We start from the raw sequence: 16,543 nt of genomic DNA, 5'->3' as shown, positions 1-16,543 counted from the left end.
GGGCTGCCTTCCTCAGGCTGTGGTCTGAAGGGAGACAGCACAAACTCCTCATGGAGACACTGCTGCAATTGCCTAGGGCTTACGTAAGAGCTGCTTATGCAACTGATTAACCCCGGGCCCATCCACAGTGGAGTCATGTAATGAGACCCCTAGGGAATCTCCCTCCTAGGAGCACCTACTCCAGCTCTTCTCTCCATAAGCCTCCAAAATATGAGGAAGGGGTTTTGCAGCCATAGAAAGCTTTGGCATGCAGCTTGCAAGGTTCGTGAGCGTCAGAAGTATTAGTCCTAGGTGACAGCTTTCTAGTTAAAGAAATACCACAGCGTCAAATAATCCAACAAACAGAAATTTTAAATGTGACACTTTTTGCAGAAAAGGAATAAAGATGTAAAATGTAGAAGGTCTGAAGATACATGGATGGTCAAGAGTAACAGGGATCCTCACCATCTCTGTGATGCATGTGGATAATGGGGACAAACCAGGGAGAGCCATTCCTCAGACACAGCAGACAGATGATCTGCTCCTGCAGGACAGGCAGAAAGATAAATGCATGCTAAGCAAGCCATCCCAAGCACAATTTATTTTCTGTTGCTGAGCAGCCTGTGGCTATGGAGGGCAAAAGCTGTTCTGTTTTCCTTCCTATCTTGTCATTCCTTAGTATAAACCATTTGTCAAACTTCTTTTATTTTTATTTTCCAAGTGTCACTGTGATCAGCTGGGAACTGGAAGGATTCTTCTCCTGTCTGACTCTTTCCAGAAGTTCTCCAATTAGCTGCTGGCTCTGGGGCCAGACCACACCATTTTCTTGCAGCCTTGTGAACACTTTAAAGGGAAGGCACCTTCTCAGAAATAAAGATGCTTTTGCTCCTCTGCCTCAAAACTCACTTGAGTGAGGAAGAGTTGGGACATTTTATTTTCTGATTTTTATTAAACAGCCAGTTTTTGAGTAAAAGTGGGATAAAAACAATTAAATTAATTCAATCTATTTTTCTCCTCCCAGATACACCTAGCATTTTGATAAATTAATTCGATATTTAAAATCAGCGTTTTGGAAGACATTCCCTGAAACTTTGGTTTACAGTAGACACCGGTTATCTGATATTTCACCTTCAGTATGATACCTTGTTGTTGGATAGCTTCTAATTCACGTGATTTTGACTTTTTTAAACACAGAACTGTGACACCACCAGCCCTTATTTTAAAATTAAGTATATATCAGATGATTCTTCAATTTTTATTTCTTTTTAAATTGTAGTACCCTTTCAATGGCCCAACATCAAGAATGGAGCCCTGTTTGATGAGCAGTACTCCCAGGCTGCATCCCACACCAGTGACTCCGCGCTGGCCAGAGGTCCCAGCCGCCAACTCCTGCTACACGAGCTCCTCCATGCACTCCACGAGATACGGGAATTCCAGTGACATGTACACGCCCCTGACAACACGCAGGAATTCCGAGTACGAGCACATGCAACACTTTCCCGGCTTTGCCTACATCAATGGGGAAGCCACCACAGGCTGGGCTAAGTGAAGATGACTGCTATCAGCTGAGCCCACACGCTTACGAGAGTTAGAGAAGCTTCGTGCCGTGTGCGACTTTTCATGGACGTTCTTCAAGGGAGGTGAAAACGGCAAAGATCCCGGGCAGATAAATGTAGTTCCTAACGTGGGCAGATTGCAGACCAGTGCAACTGAATGTTCCTGTAGCCGAAAAATACTTCTGTGCTGTTCTAAACCGTTTTTGGGCCGATCTGTGCCTTCTTTAATTCTGGGCCAACCCTGCGTGCTCTCAGTTTGAGTGAGCCATTTTTATCCCCTCTCTTATTGACAAATGTTAATGAGTCTTAAAAAAAAAAAAGGACTGAAACGGGACCTATTTATAATTTGAATTAAGGACAGGAAATTCACCCTCAGCAAAACTCCATCATTAAAGCTCTTAATGTATTCCTTAAAAACCATTCTGCCAAGTCATCACTTACTCATATCAATTCCTCTATCTGGTTCCTTAAAGGACATATGTTGCTGTAGGTTTCAGTTTACACCTAATTTTGTATATTGATGCACCTTTCTGTTGATCCAGTAAGTTTGATCTTTACAAAAGAGAAGAAAAGACATGTAGCATTGAATTATACACTGCCTTAAGTTGACTATTGTTCTTATTATATATGTATTTGTGTTGAGTTTGCACAATCTGGAAAAATCTAACTTCTCTGGTCAGTAATGACAAGGTAAGAAGGGACTTGGGGACTGGGAAGATTTTGGATTCAGAGCCACATATGTTAAATATGATGATATGAAGCAATTATATAAGGAAAACGAAAATGCAAACATGATAATTTGCTTAATTATCTATAGACAGGTATGAAACTTCTCTCAATTCCTTCACGTGGTGATGATTCTCTATACGTCTACAAAAGCAAAATTCAAAGCTGTGCCTTTGAAGTTATTCTGTACTGTGTATGTGTGGAAAAATGTATTGTATTTTGGGGAGAATTTTTCTTAGACATTTTCTGTCAGATTTGTAGCTATTTGTGAGTTTTTGTTAGTTTTTATTAACATAGCTTTTTTCTTCTGTATTATAAAACGCACCAAGCAATTATGGTGGACCTATTACCCTATGGGTAAGAAATAAATAAATGGAAATATGACAACAGGCATTTTAGTAATTGTTTTGTAAATAAAATCTTTGATAGCACCCAGTGTGACGATAACCACGTTTATGCCTAAAATGGACATAAGTGTTATTTGTACAGTTGTGCAAGATATATGAGGGATTTTCACACCCAAATAAAGTTCTTGAAAGCAAATAGATGGCAGTTAAATTTACTTAAATACAAAAACTTCTACAAGCTGCAGACCTTCAAAAAATGTTAGATGTCATCATGTATGTTTTTATTCAAGGAAGGACTCGAGAACAGGTACAATTTGTGGCAAATGGATGATGTACCTTCACTTGCCTGATGGACTGGTGATCATGACCTGCCATGGTCCCTCCAAGAACCAGATAGCTTGGTGAGATGTCTGTGGGTAGAACTGAACAGAAACTCAAGGCTGGGTCTTTGGAAGGATCAGGATGGAGATGAACCCAAACACCCCACTCAAGGGAAGCCAGGAGCATTTCCTCTCTTTTTTACAGTAAAATGTTAAAAATCTAATTTAAAGGAAAATCTAATCCCCATTGACTGAAAGAGAGGAGAAAATGAGACTATTTTAGCACACAAATATTCCATGTCCTTCGACACCTTTGGGAACAGCTCTGTTACCAAGATTTTAAGAGCTCAGGCAGACTGTTTAGGAAGGAGGAGGGATATTGGACACAGTGTGAGACCCAGAAATAATAAAACCTCTCTCAGTGGAGAGCTGCAACATCCTGGGCATCCTGGGAGAGGAAATTCTGACCAACAGCATCACCACAAAGCTGCTCATAAAAAAGAGACAAGAACATCATCAGTCAGATACAGCTTGGAAAGTCTTTTGCAAAAAAAACCAAAACCAACCCAGTCCTTTTTTTTTTTTTTCCTTTTTTAAAGTTAATTTAGAAGCTTGTGTTGATTCCTCAAGAGTGTGAATGTGCACTTCCAACTATCTTTGAACTGCTTCCTGATGAGGACTTTAAAAGTAGACATTCATGAGGGGCAGTGTATAGATCGGTCAAACAGAGGCCATCAGCTGCATGAGAAGAGCTGTGAGGGAAAGCAGGACTCATCCTGGGCCACTGCAGCTCAGACCCCAGCACAGCAGCACAAACCACAGCAGCTTTCAGGTCACAGGATGTGCACCAGGTTGGGGAGTGCAGCAGCTCAGGACAGCACCATAACCTCTGGGTACAATGTCTGGTGAGGGGTAAGAATATCTTAAATCATCCCAGTACAAACTGCCAAACCTCCTGAGTCAGAGTCTGCAGGCTGTTATTTAATCACTTCTCTTGACCACGGAAACGAAAAGTTGGGGTTTCTTGCCTAGCTGTGCATTTAAGTGCATATAAAGTAAATACTTGATTATGCAAATGTTGCTGAAGAAACTTTTATACCACATTCTGAAATATTCAGTCAAAATTGCAGTTTCTCTTCTGCTATTTTTTCCTATTTTCTTTTCTCTTTCCTCTCTTTTTTTCCTGTTTTTTCTCTTTTCCTTTTCCCTTTGTTTTTTTAAAATTTCTTGCTTACATTCTCTTTTTTCCTAACAACAAATGCACATTTTTATAAAGGCATGATCTTTTTCATGGGCTAAAACATATAACAAATGATAGATATATATACAGTAGAATAGAAACTCATATATTACAGCATAACTGACACAACACATTTAATATTTTAAATAGATCTACACACACACACAAATATATATATATATATATGTATGTATGCCTATAAAAATCAATTACAATTCTTCAAAATTTTTCATTACCAGGTAGAAAAAAAGACTCAGCGGGGGAAGAACAGTGAGAACTCCATTCAGTAACATGAATCCTGTTTTTGTCAGGCTACCTCTTGCTGTTAAGGTCACTACCCTTTGACAAAAATGGCCTCTGACCTCCTCAGCCCCACAATTCTGTTGTGACTGACCCTGAAACCCATGAAATTCAGGGGCAGACATTGCTTTGGAAGGTTTAGATAAAGCTGACTAACTTGGGAAGGGCTCATGGTATGCACCCATCTGAAAAGGTCTGGCAGTTCTTTGGTAGAGGATGCAATTTATTCTGTCCCTCTCTTTCACTGAAATCCTAATCCTTCATATGCTACATAAAGTGGAAACTAAAATGCACCAATGATGAATAACAATGCACTTTTAAAGGGCAGTAACAGTTTCCTAATCTTTATTTTTCAGGTTTTGTAATTTAAAAAAAATAAATTAATTGGAAATGTGCAAGTAAAATGAGTGTTTTGCAGTGCTGTGAAATAAATCTAAGCAGGTTTATACTTTATTATAGAGTTATAGATCTAACAAGCAAAAGATTTTTTTTCATTGGGTTTCTCTCCAAAACTGCATTAGTTTACAGAGGGATCTGACTCAGAAGAAATGGCTGTACACTGGATGGCTGGATTTTGTTACTCCTTGCAGTCCAGTGACTGTGCTGTTCTGGACTTATATCTCAGTTCTTGTGGCAAGAAATCCCTAAGGAGGAAATTCAGGTTCTGGTTTTGGCCTGCATCTTAAACTCTGCAGACATGCACTGTCACATCTGACCACCTCTGGGCCCTGTCCATCTGCAGGTGCAACTTCCCTAGCGTTTTCCACTGTGGAACACGTCATTTGTGTGGTAAAAGGTTTCTCTTTAACACGGAAAGGTTTCTCACGGATTGCGGAATTGAAGGAATAAAGATTTCAAAGAGAGACCGGCAACAACTCCGTATGAACATATTTGGGGGTTTCTTTTATTAACGTCAATATATCATTTTCTCCTATCTGGATAATTAATTTCGATTATAGGGCACCTTGAGTATGGAAATATTGTCTATCTGCTCGGTGTGGTTTACACCCACGGTCCTGCAATACTTTTATAGAGACACGGTTCACCTTTGCTCGACTCTGCCGACGCAGCCCACCTTCCCCCCCTGCCACCTCCTGAACAGAACGGAGACTTTTCGTGTACCTCCATTGCTCTGGTGGGTTAGACTTGAGGAAAAGGGGATTGGTTTTGCTGCCAGGCGCTCTGGCCAAGTCCCGCTTCAGGGACTTCACAGACTTCGCCCGCGGTGGGAGCCAAATGACCTAAAAGACTAAGAAAAAGCGGCCAGACGTGTCCGTGGCAGCCCTTCGCCCTGGGACAGGGTGTGCACAGGGCAGGTCGCAGAGAGCACACGCTCGGAGAAGCCAAAGGAGGAGGCAGGGATGTGCCGGGCAGTGCCCTGCGCCGCCGGGCATCCCGAGAGCGCGCTACCGCCGCTCCTCCCGGCGGGAGCCCTCGGCGCTGAGGGCACGGACTGCAGCCCCCATCGTGCCCCGCGGCAACAAAACCCGGCGCGCCGCGCCGTTCGGCATGCTGGGAGATGGAGTCCTCTCTCCGCAACGGCCGGCCGGCGGGACGGCAGCCAATCGGAGGGCTCGGGGGTGCGCGCCGCCGGCCCCTCCAGCCAATGGCGCGAGGCCGCTGGCTGCCGGTCCGGGCGGCTTCCGCGGGGAGCGTCGGCCGCGTCAGGGGGCGCGGGGCACGGGGCGCGCGGGCGGGGTGCGGCCGCTGCTGGCGGCGCCGGACGGGGCGGGACGGGATTGTCGGGCATGGAGCCGGGCGCGGAGCCGGGCTCGGACCCGGGCCCGGACCCGGGCCCGGAGCTGGGCCCGGAGCTGGGCGCGGTGCTGGAGGCCGTGGAGGGGCTCGGCAGCGGCGCCGAGGCGGTGGAGCGAGTCCTGGCGCGGTACAACGAGGAGGTAACGGGTCCCATCCCCCTCCCCTCTGCGCCGCTCCCCCGGCGGTGTCGCCGCCCCGCCCCGCCCGCCCTCGGCAGCGCTGCCAGCATCGTCCTGGTCCCCCCGGTCTGGGCTCTGCAGCGGGTCCCCAGCGCCCGCCGCTTCACCGCCGCGCCCCCTGCCCGGCGCAGCCTCCCGGCCCTTGGCGTGCGCTCCCGGCCTCAGGCCGAGCGGGGCTCCGCGGCACTGCCGGGGCGGGGAGCCCGGACAGTGTCTGGAGCAAAGCAGACTTCCAAGGGAGCACAAAGCACTGCCAGGCTCGGCCCCCGGCACCTTCGGTCTTGCGCTCTGCGTGCCCAGCGGGTAGTGTGGGTTATCGGTGAGCGGGTTGTAAAAGGAGTTATTTTATATTTGCCTCACAAGTATTTTCACCTTGTATACCCAATGTATACCGCTGGGCAGGGGCTGGACGGAAAAACACTGAAGTATCTTGGTACCTGCCCACCTGCCTGAGGTGCTCCCCTTTGTGGGCAGCCCTTTGTCACCGGGAACAGCGAGGGCTTTCCATCGCCTGGACAGTGACCGTGTCAGTGTGCAGGGGCTGTGTGTGATGTGGGCTGACAGACTTCGCTTCATTTTCCCTATTTCTGGCCAAACAAAGCAAAAGGGGAAGACAGCTTTGAGCAGGTTGAGCTTTTAATGCCGGCAGAATGAAAAAGTAGTAAGGGTCTGCTCCTGTTGTAGTCTGACATAGGTATTTTCAGTCAAGAAGTGAAGGGGTCTCCTACTAATGTAGGGAGGTGAAAGGGAAAATAGATGTTGGGTGGATTTTATATACACCCCTCCCCTTCTGATGCGGGAATTTTGGCACTTAGGTTTTAGTAGAGCAGTGCTGTCCATTCTGAAAGATTATGTCTCAACCCATCAGGTAGGTGTCTGCACTTTGTATAGGTGCTTGTGTGACTGGGACACAAGTCTCTAAAGCTGGTACTGACTCAGGGTTTGGTTTTGGCTGTAATTTAAATGCAGTCGTGTTGAACTAATTATTGACTGAAATTTAGGGATCTGTTACAGGAATGAACATTCAGATCTTTAGTTAAAGTTTCATAGCTTTGTGATTGGGAGAGAAGACAAATGAATGTAGATGTGATGTAGATATTCTTCAGCCTCCAAGAAATGTCTTGAAATTTGTTATCTTAAATGCAATATATTTTACATCTAACAATGGAAGTAACTGATTTCTTCACTCAAACTTGGCTTGTAGAAGAACCTTGAATAACAGTCTTGACATAGGCTGCCTTTGTGCATGTGAAATTCAAAGGTAGAGATTGATGCGGCTACAGGTACATTTTTTTCTGAAGGATTGGTAGATGAGGTGTTCATGAGACACATCTATTTTAACTCTGAGGTACAGAGGAAGGATTCTGATTGAAGGAACCTTTTGTCTCCGTCCTTACTCTTCAAGATGACCCCATGTTAAATGTGTTCTGTCAAAAACCATGCACAAGCATAATTTCTTAATTTTCCTGTACTGGATTTTATGCCTTTTCAGCAGCTTTCCCAGATGAATTATTTAGGCTTGAGTTGAATCCTTAAGGACAGAGTGAGAACTCGTGTAGCTTCTATTCTGATATATCAAGTATTTGCATGAAGTCTTGGAGTTAAATGTGTAGCTAAATACTTTTGGAGTGGGATGAGAAACTTTAGTGCTGTCTCGATATGACATCGCTCTTACTGCATTTCTTCAAACTTTTTAATCATATTTCCTTCATTTCTTTTTCATACACTTTGTTACTGACACTTTGTCTATGGGCCAGCAAAGACTGGGCAGAGTATTCCAGGTTCCAGAGCTTTAGGTTTCCTTAGTTTTTTTCTAAATAACAAATTAAATATTCTTCAATTGAAAAGAGAGGGATGGATCAAGTGTAGTCCCAAGGTACAGTTGCCTATGGAATAACCATAATGAGATAAATGAATAGGGTTGTTGGTGCTTCTCTGTGCTAGCCAATTTGCAATGATTATTCAAAATCTCTGTTCTTTTACTGCTTGTTCTCACTACATTGCTTTTGTAAATTTGCAGAAATGTTCATGTGCAAACATAAAGGTTGCTTTTTCTTGGTCAATTTCTCATCATTTAATGCTCACCTGCTTTTGATTGGCATGTTGCTGAACTCCTGTGGTTTGTTTGGGCACCCTGTAGGAGAGAGGAAGGAGATTATGTGCCTACTATTAAGAGAGGAAGGGAATGATTTTCCTACCATCCTCGAGGCTCTAACTGATGTTGGTTACCTTTGGTGGTTGGGTAGATGTCCAAGGCCTTTCTGTGTAATTGTGAGCTTGGCTCACGAAAAGTAAGGCCCATAAATGTGCTATGGAAAGTCACTTTGCTTTCCAGTCACTTTCATGATGATGCGAGTTGCATATTAGAAGTAGAAATTGAGATTTTTTTTTTAATTTTTTTAGAAGCTGTTTATCATATTTGATCATTTTAATTGGAAGTTTTAAAATGTAAAGAAAACTGTCTGGTATTAGTTCTGTTTTCTTTGTCTGGCAGAATAACTTTTGCCATATGAGTAATATTTCACTAATAGCATTCTTCGGGGTACTAACATAGAACTAGACCAAACTGCTATTTGAAATGTTTAATAAAAAACAAGGACTTGTTGTTAGACCATGTTTATCTTGTGTTTAACTGTACCAGAGAAACAAATACCTTGGTATGGTGTTTTGGATGCTGCTAGAACACAGAAACTGGTAGTTTTTGTAGCAAGACTTATTTGATTTCTACTACTTGTTTTCTGGGCAAGATGGTGCTGTGGTAGTTCCGGTTTGGAACAGTCAGAGCAGTCAAAAGCTTGTAAGCAAAATCTGCTTGGGGAAGAATCTGGGTAATGAGGTATGTGTAAAACACAAGGCAGTCTCTCATTTTTCACCCTGTCAGGTGCCATGTGTGAGGTGGTTGACTCAGATCCCACAGATAAAAGCTTGCTCTGCACCAGTAGTAATTGTGAAACTCGTCACTGGAGTCACTTATGGAAGCTTTTGCTGTTGGGGAGGATGGGAAAAGGATGACATGGTTGTAGCCTCATTATCTGGGGCTGGGCTTAACCAGACCTCTGAAGTTTTGAATAGTTTTGCAGGTATTAGATTCTCAGCAGCTGCTGTGCATGTAACAAACATGAACTCTTGTCTTTACTTACAGAATCGGGCCACTTTCAGATTTGACCCTGCAGATGAAGACAAAAGAAAGGTGAGTAAAATAGGCTCTTGAGCTGCATACCTCAATGTAGAAGTATAAAAGAGTAAAGGCAGTCTCTTAACATAGCTGCCATTGTGAAAGGGTGCAAGCAGTGAGTGTTAAGTTTTTTTTAATTTTTGTTTCTTCAGTCCAAGTGACATGAAAACTACACATTCCCCTTTTTTTCTGAAAGAGAAATTCCCCTAGCAAAGCCCTCAGTCTTGAATGAAAGTAGTTACAGAAAAGCCTATAAAAGGTTTTGCTAGGTACAGATTTGAGATGAGGTGGAGGAGTAAAGGTAAAGATACTCATCTATATCTACTGAGGTAAAATTTTGCAATAGATTTTTCCATTTTCTCTCTTCTCAGCAGGTAACAATATGACTGATGTATTTCTTGACTATGTGAGATGCTTAAAGAACACCAGGGATTAAGATGAAGGGATAAGTAAAGAAAGCTGTAAGGAAGACAGGGTTGCAGAAGCTATTATTCCAAAGGTGGCTGTAATCAGTGAGATGTGGTACTTGCATGTCAGGTGTCAAAGCTGGGAAATATGAATTGAGCTGTCCAGGTGTGGTAGGGCTTAACAAATCCCTTGGGATCCATCCAAAGCCTCGCATTTAAAGCTTGGACATGGAATTTTTTTTTTTTTCCTGTTGTTATTTTTAGGGTGTAATATGTAATAACAAGCCACTTCCTTTCTGTTGGGTAATTAGCTTTGGAGCTGATTTGCATATTTATTCAGAAAACCTTCATTAGTGAATAAGGCTGTATGTTTTTCCTATTTCTGGAATTAACTCAAAGCTTGAAATCAGAATTGCAAGGTTCTTACAAGGATAGCTTGTCCGAATTGGGCACACATTGTTTCATTCTATGATCTTATGCTAAATCTAACTATTTTAAGGTGTTGTTTTTTTTCTGATAGAAATGGGTGGGATGCTAAGTCTGTCAGTTTTTTGCATTTGCAAACCCATCAGCTGTTTGTACTGTAATCTTCAGTTGCAATTCCTTGTTACACAAAGGATTCAAAGACCCCTTAGCTTTCCTTTATCTATGGCTTTACTCGAAGCTGACCCTCCGTGATGTGGTGATAGACTGTGTGTCATTTCTGATCTGTAGAACTTGGCTGGGATCTGGATTTGGTATTCTTACCTCTGTTCCCTCACCATCCCTCACATCCCTTTTTATATTGCAAATGAGCAAATGTCTAGTTTGAAAAATTGATTGCCAACTACAGAATGCACGAAAGGGGAGCAGAAGCCAAATTGACGAAAGCCAGTGAGTTTTGAGAGGTGAATGTAAGTTATACAGTATAAGGATTTTTTTTTTTTTTAAGCAACCCATACACACCAGTGACATGCTGAAAATACAAAATATAGAAAGGCCAAAACAATGGCTTGACAAGAAGCTGGGTCAGTTGGACTGAGTAAATTGTTCTGCAGTGATATGTGACTATCAAAGCATGATGCTTTTAGGCTATAACCTAACCAAATCAGCAGTGAGTTTGTGATACTGAATTCTAGGAGGAAAGTAGGTTGTGTCCTCTAGAAGACAGGAAAAGAGGTAATGGTATCAAGCATGTCTATCTGGACACAGTCACAGGACTGTAATACATCACAGGGGTGATAAAAACACAAGATTGTAATGTGAGCTGTCCTTGGTATTTGTCCTGGTTGTTTGTTTAATGATGTGTGTGTCTGCCTTGGCCTATCTGAGGTGAGTGTTCTGGATATAAATCAGATGTCAATCCGTGTTGTACTGTATGATCCTCTCAAATACCAGGCACATCAAGTCAGTGCCAATCATTCTTAACTTATCTACTAATAAAAAATATGAATTTCTGGAAGCCTGTTTTCAGTTTCTGTGTGTGAACAATATAGAAATTGTCAGCCAGAAGTAAATATGCTCTGGAATAGCAGCTGAAATTAAGGCAGTGGTGTTGTTTCTGAGGAGCTTAACGAGCTCTTAGAAATCTAAAGTATTTGTCTCAAGCAGTCAAGAAGTTGTTGACAGTGTTTTGCAGGGAAAAGTTGAGTATTCAGAACTGCAACACTTCACAGCACCATGGCATGGTTGAGACAGAGAGTTGGCTCTTTAGGTCTGCTCCTGAAAAGTAATATCTATTAAAATAGATATTAAAGTAATGTCTGTTATTACTTTTATTTTTATTATAAAAGTAATATCCAGGCAGTCACCTTGGAGAGAGTTGTCAGGTGTGGTGCCTCTCTGTGGCACAGCAGGTGCTTCAGCTCAAACTCACATCCTAATACAAAAAGGAAAGGGTTTTTTGGACCACTTGATCCTTATTTAATAGCATTGCTCTCCATGATTTATACTTTGTCTAGGGCAAATACTGCTTCTGAAGTAGCAACACATTTGTGCTGTTTACAGACTTCAAATGGTAAGAAAATTACAGTACTCTTTGTGCCCTGGAAATCTCAGCACTGATTGCCTTGTTGGTCATAGCATTCCACAGCTGGAAGTTGCCACAGCACTGTTTGCTGTGATATAACAGATGAAATAAATCTGTCAAATATGGCAAGTAAGGCTTTTTAATTTGGATGAAGGCACTGAGTTTGCAGGATGAAAGGGAAAAAAGGGAAGCTGTAGCCAAATGTAAGAATATGACTTACAAGCCATATTCTTACTTGGCATGATTGAACTATTTCCTCTTCATCTGCGTATCTTTGTGTCTGCTTCACGTTTTGTAGTACTTGCAGCATCTGGTTTCTGCTGTATTAGGTCCAGCTTACTGTGTTGGGTCTCTCAATAGAAATTTTCAGAATTTGAGACCAGAATTCTTGAGTTATTGCCTGGGTTCAATTTGAACATGATGGATCTAAAATTGAATGGGAAGAAAATCAGCGGAACAGTCTTTTCCCCTTGCGTCTTGGAAACTGAGTGTTTCCAAGTTGTTGAAATAGGTGGTAAATCATATCAAATGTATTGTGGGGCTTTCTCTACCAGTTAAATTCATGATGGGGGAGATTCTCCAAGTCTGTGGGCAGTACCATATTTTAACTCTGGAAGGATGGAAAGAGTGAAGTATGTTGATGGAGCAAGATGCTGTCATGCTCTAAATCTTAGAAGAACCTCATTATTAGATAGTGCTGTTGATGCTGTGATGCTTCAGGGAGGTCTGAAGGGTCCTGCAGCCACCAGGGCACAGTTTTTCTCCTCCCAGTAAATTTGGGGCAAGCTTTTAAAGTCTATTAGTGAGCGTCCTGTAAAAATATTAAGCTTATGTTCTCCTGTGGGCACACTGTGTGGTATCTCAGTATTAGTATTGCTGTTGTTACTGTTCTGACTTCACCAAAACCCCTTAAGGGAGTACCAGTCTCTAAGAGGAAAAAGTATTAAGTATCCTTCATTAATACTGAGCATTTGTTCGAATTCCCACTGGTCCTGCCCGCTCCTATCCAGCATTTTTTGGCTTTTACTGAAACCTCTTAAGGTTTGTGAAACCCATCTCTCCTTTTAACATTCTTCTTTCACCATGGGTTTACAAAGGATAAAAAGGTTCTCCCCCTCCCTGTCCAGTGAGGTGAGCAGGGGTTGCTGTGAGTCCAGCTACGCAGGATTTCACCTTTCTGTGACTCTGAAGCAAGTGTTTAATCCACCAGTTCTGACAGCAGGGATTGCTCAGTGTGCTCCTCACTTCACCTGCAGAACTGTCGTGCTCTCACATGTTCTAACCTCCAGCTTGGAGCTGTGCCGTGTCAGAGCTGCCAAACAGCCAACCTCCTGCTGTAGTGTGGGCTCAACAGTGAAGTGCTCAAAATAAAGCAGGCTGAATCCTCAAGGAGTGCAAGTATACACCTTCCCTCCCCACCCACATCTGTCCACAGTGACTAGGCAAAAATTTGGCACAGCCTTCTCTGGGGAGGTTATCTAATTGTCCTGTTATTTAGCACACTTGATGATACATGTTGTGTAAATGTTGTCTCTACTTCCAGAGAAATGAAATTTGTAACTAACATTTCAAGCATTCGTGGGCTTACTTTTTTATTGCCATGGGTGCTAAGCTCTGAAACCTAATAGACACTTAAACACAGAAACTGTAGAGCTGTGCTTCCCTTTCCTTCCCCTCCCCCCAGCCTAACCAGCCTGTGAACAAAGACAGTGGAAGATAATGGAAGTAAAGAAATTATATTGGCCCTAAGCCACACAGCAGGTCTGTGGGTGAGCAAGGGAGAAAGCATAGCTCTCTTGTATCTCTGGAGAGGTATTTTTCTACTGGGCTGTGTTGCTTCTTAGCCTCCAGACTTTATGCTGTCAAGATAAAGGACCAAAATAGGTTAATACTTTATTTTTCAAAACAAGATGACAAATGGGTTTTTCTGGCCTTCTGTTTTAACACAAGATTTAACACTACAACATAGACAAAAGTAATGGTGTGCATTGTTCTGTGTTAATCTTTGTATTAGCACAAAAACTGAGAATTCTTGAATTTCAGAGAAATTAATGGATTTTACAAAAAAAAAATAATTTAAACTGGAAACTGCCTTGAGTCTGTGAAAAACTATATATATATATATACTTTTTGCTGTAGCATGATTGATGAAAGTCAAAATGTTATCTGGATGTTGAAAGGATAGAACCCCCACATAAAGAAATGTTGAAATCCTACAGTGACCTGAAGGGTGGCAACAAAGCCCCTGAAACTGGAACAATCATCATGCATGATGTGGAAGGGGGAGGTACCTTCCTGGCTGAATTTTCACTTGCTTCCATTTCCAGCCACGTAAATTAAATCCGTGCCCCTTAGTTTATGCCATGCTAATGGCCTACAGGGTGGTGGAAAGAGCACCACCTAAAGAAGATGAAAAGCATAATTAAGTTGTTGTGGTCACATCTTTTCCTGTTTTGCTTCTCTCTGTGCATAATTTCATCATTACCCTTGTACCATCAAGGCCGAAACAGATTATGTGAAAATGTGCAGTATGGCATTTGATTTTAGCAGTCTCAAAAGCAATTTCCTAATGGGGTGAATCTTCCCATGAATGCTCTGCAATTAAAATCAGATATTCTAGCTTTTCCTGAGCTGCTGATGGCTCTTGGGATCAGCCAGCAGTGGTTCACTGTCACAGGTATCCTAACTGATTGCTGATTCCTCTAAAATCACTCTTGATGGCTGCCTGGGTCTTAACTCCAGAGAACTTTGTCAGCAGTTAAGTTTAAGTTGTAAACAGGTTGATAAATCTCAAAAAAAAGAAAAGGTTCTATTTAATATCTATGTTTAATACAACTATTCAGAGTTAAGACTCTCCAGGGACTGCATTTTATTAAAATTTGAAACCAAGAGATGATTATGTGTTTTTTAACTAAATTGCGTGTCATTTACTGTATGGAGGGAAGGTTAGACTTGCACGTCTCATAGCAAGTCAGTAGGAGGTTCATGCCCTTTGGGATCTCTCCTGCAGTACTTTTGACATTTTGCAGTGACACTTTCATAGCAGCAGGCAGGTAAAACTTAGGGGGAAAAAAATTAAGTCAGAATTTGAGTGGCTTGGTCTCCTTGTAATCAAATGAGTCAGAATTTGGGCAAATTGTTACAGACCACAGTGTAGCAGCTGTTACCAACAAGGAAGACAATAACTGTAAAGTCTAGTTTAAAAGTGCTTAAACACAGAATAAACTAGCATTTTTCTGAAGTTCTGTGAAATGTCTGTTCAGTTGTGTGTTACTCCTCAAAACCAGACTCCACAATTCAGCTTGCAAAGCAGTGTTAATTGTATGGAAAACTCTTAGCATCGTGAGAGAAAAGGGTTAGAAGGAAGTTGAGCTGTGACTGATTTGGCTGTGGATCTACACTGGTCATTTTTTTGTTTTGGGCATTTTTAAAAACACTTCAAAGATGCCACTTACAGAAACATTTAGTCTAAGTCTAGCATACCATGCTTAAGTCAGGGAGTTGTGCAGATCTGTGTGAGCAGCGTTAGGTTAGTGGTGAAGAACTCTGAGAACTCTGTACTTGGTTATCTTTATCTGTAAGTCCCTATATGCCTGTACAGGTGGTCACATGTGGGGTTTATAGTGTTGTAGTGTCTCTAATATTCTGATAAATACTCCTCATGTTGCCTACATGATGAGAGCTGGGGCTCATTCATTGTTTTCAAGCTCTTTGCTGGATTAGTCTAGTCAGGGCCATGGAAATGCAGTCAAGATCTTTGTTGTCTGGGTGGTGCTTTTGGATGGGCTTAGCCCCAGGACAAGCATACTAGAAATCATATTGTGAGTTCCTACTGTTGGACTTCGTTCATACATTTTCTTTTAACTTTGCTGAAGTTAAGAGAAAACAAGTTGAAGTCCCATATTCTTGTGGAATGTCTGTTCTAGATGTGCTTTAGACTTAATGTTTGTTGTTGGTTTTGTTAATTTTTTTATTTTGACTTTAATTGTAAGTCATCACAGTAAAAATGCTGGCTTAGATGTCGTAAGTGGAACCTTTGTTTTGAGCTTTGTGTCAGGGTCATGGGCTTCTGTGCTCCTCACCTTTTCATTGTGGTAGTGATGATAAAAAGTGGAATTCCAGTGACCATTTCCCAAGAACCATTTTACACTTTACTAGTATTCTTATGCTTTTTGTAATCACTTTCTTGGCACAGTATGAATTTTGGGTCCTAAGTAGACTTCTGCACTAGGGCTGTTCCACTCAGTGGCTGCTCTGGCTTCTTTGGTAATTCATTCATGTTGATGGTCAAGACACAAAGCTGGGGAGGAGAGGAGCAAGGAGGAACTGCATCCTAGGAGGTAACAGTGCAATTTCTATGGTATTGGGAACTTCTGTGACTATGCTTCTGGCTCTAGTACCCATGAGTAGTAATGTTGCCTTCAACATAAGGCATAAAGCCCCATTGGAGTCCTCTCACATCAAGCAATCTCTTCTGGCCTCTCTTTTTCTTGCCATTGATTGTCCATTTCTATCTTATAAAAGGTAATACTTCTGTAATTCAAACCT

At 42.2% G+C, this 16,543-nt stretch overlaps 2 protein-coding genes across 3 annotated transcripts in view; both read left to right on the top strand.

Moving 5' to 3' along the window:
- RFX4 (regulatory factor X4) overlaps positions 1–2,649 on the top strand; it is an 87,016-nt gene extending 84,367 nt beyond the window's left edge. Inside the window, exon 18 of the mRNA XM_015629467.2 lies at positions 1,256–2,649. Within this exon, the coding sequence (XP_015484953.1) occupies positions 1,256–1,528 (273 nt within the window). The 3' untranslated portion in view covers positions 1,529–2,649. The remainder of the gene's footprint in view (positions 1–1,255) is intronic.
- A 3,544-nt stretch (positions 2,650–6,193) lies between these two features.
- RIC8B (RIC8 guanine nucleotide exchange factor B) overlaps positions 6,194–16,543 on the top strand; it is a 32,011-nt gene continuing 21,661 nt past the window's right edge. Inside the window, exons 1-2 of one of the 2 annotated variants that reach the window (XM_033514556.1) lie at positions 6,194–6,366; positions 9,548–9,595. In XM_033514556.1, coding sequence (XP_033370447.1) covers positions 6,217–6,366; positions 9,548–9,595 — 198 coding nt within the window. In that variant the 5' untranslated portion in view covers positions 6,194–6,216. The remainder of the gene's footprint in view (positions 6,367–9,547; positions 9,596–16,543) is intronic. The other variant, XM_015629073.3, reaches the window with a different exon arrangement.

Source organism: Parus major, chromosome 1A, assembly GCF_001522545.3.
Source record: "Parus major isolate Abel chromosome 1A, Parus_major1.1, whole genome shotgun sequence".
In the NCBI taxonomy this organism is placed as follows: domain Eukaryota; kingdom Metazoa; phylum Chordata; class Aves; order Passeriformes; family Paridae; genus Parus; species Parus major.
Note: the sequence above shows the minus strand (reverse complement) of the source record. Positions and strands in the feature narration are given on the sequence as shown.